Raw genomic sequence first — 10,417 nt, 5'->3', positions numbered from 1 at the left:
CCCGGCCCTGAGGGCAGCCCCCACAGGGGAGGGGGCAGCAGGGGGACGGAGGGTGACAGGGACACCAGCCACCCACCCAGCCCCGATGGACCCCCAACGTTTTCTGTTTACATATTCACTGCGTATTATGTTAATTTGCAGCTGATAAATAATGCTGTTTGTCATATGTTTACAGGGAAGAATAGAGAGGAAATGTCGTATGAGATGAATACACGGCTGATGTGCTGTGATTCTTGAAGTGCTGTAAATGCAGGAAATACAATGCTGAAATTCAACGCGTAGTTACACTTTGGAGGAGGTGAGCGTCGTCTGCGTGTGTAGCCCTGTACCTACGCAGACCTACGGGCTACGCAGTCGAAGAAGTATAAACCAGGCTTGAAACACTTAGTAATTCAACTGTGGGGCTGTGACACGGCAAGTACTGAAGTACAAAACAAATGATGCTGCTTACATGCGTTGAAACATACACACAGTGCAGACATGTAATATTCAGTGTGAGTGTGGAGCTTGCAGCTGTAAATGACCAGTAATGATGGATGGCTGGACCTGACTCGTGTGCTTTGTATGATCCACTTTTCATTCCACTGAGGGTTATCTGCTCTGGTTTGATGCCCTGTCAGACTTTATGTACTTTGATCACCAAACCCAAACAACCCTTTAAATTGTTCTACCTTATTTCAGGTGTGCCATTGCAGATGGCATCAGATCTGGCAGTACACGAACATACAACTGTGGAGGGATGTTGGGTCAGTTTGTCAATGTGTTTCTCGTGGGGTCACATCTTATATTGACAATTTGTGAGTTGGAAGTTTATGGAGGTTAGTATGAACCAGAACTTAACACATATTTACACTTACAGATCTTTGAATGTTACCTTTAAAAAAACAAAGTGAAACTCTCACAGAAACATTTTTATTGTAAACGTCTCAGCTGTTGCACTTTCAAACCAGATCTGCTGTCACACTTTTTCCAGAGATGGCTGCTCCTTCTTTCAGTGCTGTGATGATGGGAAGGAGTGTAGAGGTGGTGGAGAAGAAGCTGTGTTGGTCTGATGCTCTGTTCTACTGCAGAGACTTCTACTGGGACCTGCTCAGCATATGCAGTGAGAAAGAGCAGAGGGAGGTAGAGGAGGTGCTGAGGAGCGTCCCCTTTCCCCTCACCAAACGTGTTTGGTTGGGCCTGCGCAGGTAATAGGAATATTACCCAAAGGGTGGATGTTACCCTGCTAGTCTTGTTCCTTGGATGATTACTTTTTGGATGATACTCATAGAAGTCATAAGTTTTATGGTTTTATAAAGTCAGATAGTGAACAGGTGCTCTCAACAAATTAGAGTATCATGGAAAAGCTCCATAGTTTCCATCAGTTTCTTGAGAAAGGGATTTGTGGTGGAGACCTCAGGGACATCATTTTCAGAAGTTGAACATTTCTGTATTTCAAATCTTTGTTTATTGATCTGTGGAAATATTTGAGATATGAGTTATAATCCATCCATCCATCCATCCGTCTTCCTCCGCTTATCCGGGTCCGGGTCGCGGGGGCAGCAGCCTCAGCAGGGAAGCCCAGACACTCCTCTCCCCGGCCACTTCCACCAGCTCTTCTGGGAGGATACCGAGGCGCTCCCAAGCCAGCTGAGAGACATAATCTCGCCAGCGTGTCCTGGGCCTTCCCAGTGGCCTCCTCCCAGTCGGACATGCCCGAAACACCTCCCCAGGGAGACGCCCGGGAGGCATCCTGACCAGATGCCCGAACCACCTCATCTGGCTCCTCTCGATCAGAAGGAGCAGCTGCTCTACTTTGAGCCTCTCCCGGATGTCCGAGCTCCTGACCCTCTCTCTAAGGCTGAGCCCAGCCACCCTGTGGAGAAAGCCCATTTCGGCCACTTGTATTCGCGATCTCGTTCTTTCGGTCACTACCCACAACTCGTGACCACAGGTGAGGGTCGGAACGTAGATTGACCGGTAAATTGAGAGCTTTGCCTTCTGGCTCAGCTCTCTCTTCACCACGACAGACCGGTACAGCGCCCGCATCACTGCTGACGCCGCCCCGATCCGTCTGTCAATCTCCCGCTCCCTTTTCCCCTCACTCGTGAACAAGACCCCGAGATACTTAAACTCCTCCGCCTGGGGCAAAGACTCCCCTCCGACCCGGAGAGGGCAAGCCACCCTTTTTTTTTTGAGTCATAATCATCAACATTTAATCAGAAAATGTCTTGAAACATTTCTCTTTCCTTGCAATGAATATAGAAAATACGAGAGTTTGCCTTTTTCAAAATTAATTATTATGAAAATAATAAACTTTTTCACAATATTCTAATTTGTTGAGATGCGTCTGTAGTTGTAAAAATTAAAATGATATCATATACAGTTTAAACATGTTTCTGCTCTGCCTGATTTGTAAGGAACACAATAGGAAAATAAATAGTTTGAATTCATAAAGAAGGTTTTTGGGGCGCCGGTTGGCCCCACACACAGAGGCTTTAGTCCTTGTTGCAGGGGTCCCTGGTTCTACTCCTTGGCACGACGCTTTGCTGCATGTGTTCCCCCGCTCTCTGCTTCTCACATGTCCCGTCTCTCTATAGCTGTCTTATCTTTTAAAGGCAAAAATCACCCAAAAGAAATACTTGTTGAAGTTGAAACACATGATCGTGTCTGACTTCTCATATTCTGTCTACGGCATTATTTGTAGAGAACTGATGGGTGACACCTGGTTTTGGATGACTGGTGTTTCAGAGGACTTTACCTACTTTGAGACAAAATCCTACTGGAAGGACACCAGTCCATGTGGTGCCATGGACACCAGCAACCGCTTCCACTGGGGGGATCTTCCTTGTGAAGAACACCTTCATTTCATCTGTTTGAAAGGTGATCCTCTTCTTCTTTTTTGTAATAACTGGAACAGTTTTTTGACTCATCTCAAGTATGTTGTTGACTAAAACTGTCTAAAGCAGGTCCTGTATCAGAAACATTGTATTACATTTAACTTGACTTTGTATTCACTCATCTTGTCTTCACAGACCATCAGAGAGACAAAGATAGAGTGTATTATTTCAGCAGCTCCAGACCATGAACACAGCATGAAGACAGTCATCCATTCTTTTGTGTCCAGTCTGTAATCATATTTGAGTTTAGCTTGTACAATACATCATTTATTATCTCACATTAGTGTGCAACTTTCTTAATTGACCTTCTTAGATATTTTTAAGGCCATAACGTTCAGTGAGTGTCAAAGAAAAGTTGCTGCTTTGTGTCCAAAATGTGAAAAATAATGCCAGGTAAATCAATCAATCAATCAATCTTTATTTGTATAGCGCCAAATCACAACAAACATTATCTCAAGATGCTTTTACAAACAGAGCAGGTCTAGACCACTCTATGTCAAATTATGAACAGAGACCCAACACCAAGACAGGGTGAGACCCAGGCTGTTTTTGAAACCGCCTACTACACTAGCAGTATGTACTGATTTGGCCAGAATTCAGTATGTAGTAAGTAGTATGTGAAAAAGAGCAAAATCTGCAGTATGCCAAAACTCCCCGGATGTCTACTGATTCGGGAACATTTCATAGTATGCATCGGACCAATCTGTCGCTTGGGTACTGTTTCCCACAATGCACAGCGCTCGTTCCACTTTTTCTTTTTCCTCTTCTTTTTGAGAGGTGGGGGGGGGGGGGGGGGGGGGGGGACTCAGTTTTTAGGTGCTGTGAAAATGATTAAATTCCATATAAACCACTTCCTAAATTTTTAAATCATAAGTGATGCTAAAGAAGCAGTTTCTCTATCAGCTCGACCGTTGTTTACTTCCGCATTCCAAAACTGAAAATTCAGTGACGTCTGGCCCAGCCTACTGCAACACAGATCCAACAGAACACTCATACTACATACCTTCAGACGCAGTATGTAGTAGGCAGGACCTACTGAATAATACATTAGTAGGTTGTATGTAGCAGGCCGTTTCAAAAACAGCATCAGTCTTACCCATCTTAATCCACTATGAGCATTGCTCCTCGCAGTATTTAGCTAGTTACAGCAGCAAAGAAAAACTTCCTTTAAACAGGCAGAAACCTCGAGTAGAACCAGACTCATGGTAGACAGCCATCTGCCTTAACGAGTTGGGTCTGAAAAGAGGGATAGAGGAGAATAAGAGATAGAGGGAGCAGTGATAGTGATGAGACGAGTAGTAGTAGTTGTTACCGCTGGAGTCCAGCATGTCCGTATCAGCTGGAGTCTGGAACGTCCACAGCAGGAGGACGTCTACGGCAGCTCAGAGGAACCTACGAGACAAGGGAGCTCAGGGACTCCAGAAAGGTCTATGGTTAGTAACTTTAATGGGACAGGCAGAGTTAAAGTAAGTGATGGGGGGTTGGGGGAAAGGGGGTGAGATAGGATCCCAGTGTGTCAGTGCATCAGTTCCCCTGGCAGTCTAAGCCTATAGCAGCATAACTAAGAGCTGGTCCAAGCCTGATCCAGCTCTAACTATAAGCTGTATCAAAAAGGAAAGTTTGAAGCCTACTCTTAAAAGTAGAGAGGGTGTCTGCCTCCTGGACCCTGACTGGTAGATGATTACAAAGGAGTGGGGCCTGATAACTGAAGGTTCTACCTCCCATACTACTTTTAGAGACTTTAGGTACGACCAGCAGGTCTGCATGTTGGGAGCGTAGTGTTCTAGAGGGGTAATAGGGCACTATGAGTTCTTTAAGATATGAAGGTGTCTGATCATTAAGAGCTTTGTAGCTCAGAAGAAGGATTTTGAATCATAGTCTAGATTTTATGGGGAGTCAGTCTAGAGAAGCTAGCACTGGAGAGATGTGTTCTCTCTTCCTAGATCTGGTCAGTACTCGAGCTGCAGCGTTTTTAACTAGCTGAAGAGTCTTTAGAGACTTATTAGGGCAGCCTGATAAAAGGGAATTACAGTAATCTAACCTGGAGGGAACAAATGCATGTTTTTCTGCGTGTCGCTCTGACACAGGATGTTTCTAATTTTTTGAAATATTGCACAAGTGAAAAAAGGCTGACCTTGAAATTTGCTGAATGAAGATAAACCACAATCCAAAAGTACTGAATGAAAGTGTGTTTTTTTTTTGTCTGCTCTAATTTACTTAAAGGGAATGCTAGATAAAATTACCAAATTACAATGTTTTCTACTAATTTTGTAACTTAAATGGAAAAACATACTATATGCATAAACTTATTGGGCAGCTTACAGCCCAATGTCACAAGACTCAACCAGAAAGATCTAGGAATCTTTTGTTTCCTTCCTTTTTTTAAAAAAAAATTCACTTCAAAATCCTCTTCAGTTTACATTGCTGTACAAGGATGCAATCTTTTTGATGCAATATTAAACGTATTTCAACATCCAACAAAGAAGTCTGTCCTTGTTCTATACATTGTTTTGAATTAGGGGTTAGTGAATGTAAATTTTAACTTAGTTATGAAATCTGTTTTGTGATTTAAAAGCAAATAAAACTAAGTATCTGACTGAAAGTGTCTGACTTTATTAAGAATTCAGCTTTTTTCCAACACCAATATTGTGCGGAGGGTTCCTTTTGGTTGTTTCAGGCGGAACAAGGTGGGTGGTGTCTCTTCTTATTTCACCCTGAATCTCCTATAGATTGCAGTTACTATTCTGAGTGGTATTAAATCTCTTATAAAACCCCAGGTGCTTCATTAAGACTGAAAATACTTAGAGTGAAAACTAAAATGAATAAGTAGGGCTATAAAAAATAAATGCTGTGATTTGATATAAGTCATCTTTAGCATTAAAATAGTAAGAGCCCCACTCACGCCCACCATCATGAAGAAAAGGGCAAGGTCACAAGAGTTCACGATGACACACAGTACTTAAATCAATATAATAACTCAGTTTTTCAACCAAGTTTATTATCAACCAATCAATCAAGCTTTATTTATATAGCACCTTTCATGCTAATGAGACTAATGCACACCGACAACAATAAAATATGTGTAATTAAAATGAGTTAAAGCATTAAATTAACATTAAGACTATAATTTGGTAAAATAAACACATTTATAAAAAAGGGGTAAAGATAAGAGTTGGAAATAAAATGAGGGCTAAAAATATCAATAAAAATGAGTAGATAAATAAAAAACAAATAGTTAAAATTAATAAAATAATAAAACAACAATAAAATCAGTATAAAAGTAAAAAGTAGAGTTATACAATTGTTAATCCCTACATAAAAGCCAGACTGAATAAATGTGCTTTTAGTTTATGTTTAAAAAGTCTCAATATTTCCAGCTTCTCTCAGATCCTCCAGCAGGCTGTTTTTATTGTCTACACTGCAAAAAAAACTCAAAATCTTACCAAGTGTCGAAATGTCTTATCCCACTTGATTTAAGATAAATTTACTGAACAAGTAACAAGATAGAGGGACTTGTTTTAAGACAATGCATCAGAAATATCTTGTTAAGTCAAACAATCTTGAAATGATCTTGTTTTTTATTTTACATTTCAGACATTTTTCAAGCTGAGATCTTATTTGTAGAAGACGGATAATCTTGATTTAAGACAAACACTTTACTTGATTTAAGTAAATGCATTTTATTGGAGAATCTATCAGAAAACAGCTACATTGATAAAAGAAAGAAAGAAAGAAAGAAAGAAAGAAAGAAAGAAAGAAAGAAAGAAAGAAAGAAAGAAAGAAAGAAAGAAAGAAGGAAGTCGTTTTGGTAACACTTTATATTAACTACACACATTTAAGCATTAATTAAGCATTAATTAATACTTAACTCATGAATATGACTCTCTATAATGTGTTAACTAACTCTTTGTTCATACTTTATAAATGATGGATACACCAAATACAAATGAGTTATTATGGTCATTATAAACCAGTTATAAACACATTTACAGGTTATGATTCTAACATTTAGTAAGGGTTAGTGAACACCTTATTACATAGCAAATTATGATTAATCAAGGTAGTCACAAAGGACTTATAAGCTGCTTGTTCATGGTTTTGTGAGCTGATCTAAAGTGAGGACTTTTTATGCTTTACAAAGAATTCATTAATGAGATTTAAGACCAGCAGGACCTTAAAACACAGAATCCAAGTTATTGTTCAGTTTTATAAAGTATGAACAAAGAGTTAGTTAACACATTATAGAGTCATATTCATGAATAATAAAACATTTATAACTGTGTTTGTACATGATATATAAATGAGTATTAATGTATGAACAATGCTTTACAGATGATGAGTTAAGTATTAATTAATGCTTAATTAATGCTTAACTAATGCTTAAAAGTTTGTAGTTAATATAAAGTGTTACCGTTGTGGTTTTTTAGGGTGGGTTACAGTTTTCAGGCACTGTTTCTTCTAAATCAGATAAAAATATACATCCTAAAACTACATGCACACAATCAAACACCTACTTTAGAGCATAGGTGGCTTATCCTAAAAAACAACATGACTGAATATTAGTATATCCAGCTCACTATGAGAAGACATTATATCTCAAAATGCTCAAATTAAACTTTGTAATCTTATTTCAAGTACATAGAAGTGCCGCTATAATACAACTCAAGTTAAGGTTGAAAATATATCTCAAATGAAGAAGTTGACATGAAATTTATTAGTGCAAAAATCTTTTTTTGAGTGAAAAAACACTGAGACACTAAGCTTTAAAATACTGGTCAAATATTGATTAAAAAAAGTTTCCCATCTAATTTTAAGATCACAGTTTTTAAAAATATTACATCTTATTTTAAGAAATCTTACCAAGCAAATTGTCACTTGTTCGATTGGCAGATTTTTTTCCAGTGTAGGACAGGGGTTCCCAAACTTTTCAGCCAAAGACTTGCGACCCCCACTGTCCCTCAAAGTGGTTTAATGTGGCTTCATTTAGCTGGTCTGCAGAAATGAGCCTACCTATATGAGCATGTGTCTGTGTTTCCTGTGCCGTTATGAATTAACCTGCTGCTACTGATGCTTTTGATAATTAACTGTTCACTAACCCTAAACTTAGAAGTCACCTGGCAAAAAGAAGAGTAGAAAAGTCATTACATTTTCTATTTTCAATGTTTTATTTCAAGTTCAGCTACTATTCTTTACTATAATGGGTCAATTGCACTATTTTAGATAACTTTAAAAAAAAACATTCTGTAAGACATCTTGTTGATAAACAACACAAACACTGACAGCAGACAACACTCAACAGTCAACATGTCAGTGACAACAACAGTTCAAGATGGGGCTTGTCATAAAGATTGAACAAACATGTGGTGTAACCGTCCTATTATCCTTGGGGTCAATTGGACCCCATTCGATGTTTAACGTCTCTGAATTAATGACTAATACTTTTTGGCTTTATATTTCATGACTTTTCCTAATTTAATGGGGACAACTGGGAAAACATAAAATTACAATTTTGATGTTCCAATTTCCTGTAAAAAAAAATGTTTTTACTCATCTGTGTTCCTTGGGGTCAATTTGACCCCAGGCTGTTTTAACTGTATATGACATAAGAAATATCATCATTTTACACACATTTGTTTTGGTTGTTTTGGATGATATTGAGGTCACTATTAACCAAGGACACTTCTGCATGTGACTGCAGGAGCTGGGATCGAACCGCCAACCTTTAGATTGAGATTTAATATTTCCAGCCACCATGTCTCTAAAGACATTCAATGATCAGTCCTGTGTCATACGTTTTGATAACATAGAAACAAGGCAGGGCCGACGAGAGCATGACAAACTTGCAGTAGTTTGATGTTCTGTTTTATAATAGTCCTTCTTTTTTCTTTCAAATCTCTTTTTATTGAACAACAACACTCATGACAAAAAACAAAAGCACATGACAATTGACAGACAGAAAGAAACAGCCACAGAATAGTTACAAACGATAAGGTAACGATCAGTTAGTCAAATAGGCAAAAAACAAAACAAAAAAAACAACAGGCCACAAACAAACAATCAGTTATACAGTTCAGTTTTTATAAAAAAAAAAGAAAAAAGGCCAGGTTGCATTCAGCACGCCATCACAATTGAACAGTGATTAATGAATAGTAGTATCACCCCCCCCACCCCCCCACCCTTAAATGACTCAATCAACAAATAAATAATAATCAAATGAACAAAGCTGACAAAAAACTATCGGAAGGCACTGACTTAAATAGATAAATAAATAAATAAAATTAATAATAATAATAATAATAATATATTAAATTAAATTAAAAAAACAAACAAAAAATATATAATAGTCCTTCTTAATGCTTTAAATTGTGTTTATGCTTGAAATATGTTTTGTTGACTATTTAGGTCAGGGGTGTCCAAAGTATGGCCCGGGGGCCAATTGCGGCCCAATGTCCATTTAATTATGGCCCCAAGCTTCCATCTTAAAATGTGTTATTATAGCAAAGAAATTAATCACCTTCTGAATCATCTGTACATTTGCAGTTTCTTTCAAGCGCACAAACAAAACTAAAGTTAATCCAGAAACGTCTCCAAAAGCTTCATATGGACTACTTTTATAAATGCAAAGCTCTGGATATTCTGCAGGAATATAATTAGAAGGAAACACAAGAATTGACAGTTTTTTTCAAATTAATGTTTTTATCATGATGTGAAAATGTTCTTGATGAACACTAAAAGTTCAGAAGACACAAGACAAGATCAAAATTCGGAAATTGTGCAGAAAAGGCAAAATTTGGTGCAGAAAAAATAGTTCAGAATGTAGGACAAGAATTATTTAGTTCTTAAAATGTTGTCTTAAAAACAACATGAAATAGAAGTGTGATGAAATCCAGATCGTGATCCTGCCATAGAAAAATAACAAGACAATATTTTTTCCCACATTGCCAGACCCGAATGAAAAACATTCTACAGAAGAAGATCAAGTTTGCTAATGTTTAAGTGGCTTGTGGAGAACTGAGGACTTCCTAGTTACTGATTTATTGAGAAAAAAATGTAAAATAATTGTTATTAAATAGAGATTTCATATATAACTTTTATGATTCCTAAGTCACCTAAGTCTCAGTAGGAGCCACTGGCCCTGAAGTATTCTGACAACATCAAATGTGGCCCTCTTTGAAAAAAGTTTGGACACCCCTGATTTAGGTAGTCAACAAAGAGACATAAAGTACCTGACAGATAAACCTGGGTAACAATCAGTTTCTGGAGGTTTAAATTGCTGGGGTCAAAATGTTAGTAAATTTGAGGGGAGCGGGAGGGTTCAAATTAAAATCAGAGTCCAACAGAAGGTAATAATAATAGTCATAAATCAAAATAGTACAGTTGAATTCTAAATCACGATTCTGCTTTGACTTTTGACTTAACATTTGTTTAAATTCTTCACTGGTGTTTTTCTTTCATCATCCTGCATTAAATGTCTTAACCAGCACTGCCGCTGTGTGGTGTAACGAAAAACTACAGTTTATGTAGGAACCATTGTTTCC

The 10,417-nt window shown here is 38.1% G+C and overlaps 1 protein-coding gene across 1 annotated transcript; it reads left to right on the top strand.

The window, feature by feature from the left end:
• Window positions 1–344: 344 nt before the first annotated feature.
• On the top strand, window positions 345–3,157 carry LOC117823208 (regenerating islet-derived protein 4-like). The gene is made up of 4 exons (XM_034698308.1): window positions 345–818; window positions 974–1,187; window positions 2,687–2,862; window positions 3,015–3,157. Exons 1-4 carry the CDS (start codon window positions 740–742, stop codon window positions 3,065–3,067), a joined length of 522 nt encoding a protein of 173 aa, XP_034554199.1. The 5' UTR covers window positions 345–739; the 3' UTR covers window positions 3,068–3,157.
• The last annotated feature ends 7,260 nt before the right edge of the window (window positions 3,158–10,417 follow it).

Source organism: Notolabrus celidotus, chromosome 12, assembly GCF_009762535.1.
Source record: "Notolabrus celidotus isolate fNotCel1 chromosome 12, fNotCel1.pri, whole genome shotgun sequence".
Taxonomy (NCBI): domain Eukaryota; kingdom Metazoa; phylum Chordata; class Actinopteri; order Labriformes; family Labridae; genus Notolabrus; species Notolabrus celidotus.
This window is presented reverse-complemented; position numbering and strand designations above follow the sequence as displayed.

Coding starts and splice junctions, on each gene's coding strand:
- LOC117823208 (XM_034698308.1), top strand. CDS start 740: ATGTTGGGTCAGTTTGTCAATGTGTTTCTCGTGGGGTCACATCTTATA. Junction 1,188..2,686: donor GTTTGGTTGGGCCTGCGCAG/GTAATAGGAATA, acceptor CATTATTTGTAG/AGAACTGATGGGTGACACCT. Junction 2,863..3,014: donor TCATTTCATCTGTTTGAAAG/GTGATCCTCTTC, acceptor TTGTCTTCACAG/ACCATCAGAGAGACAAAGAT.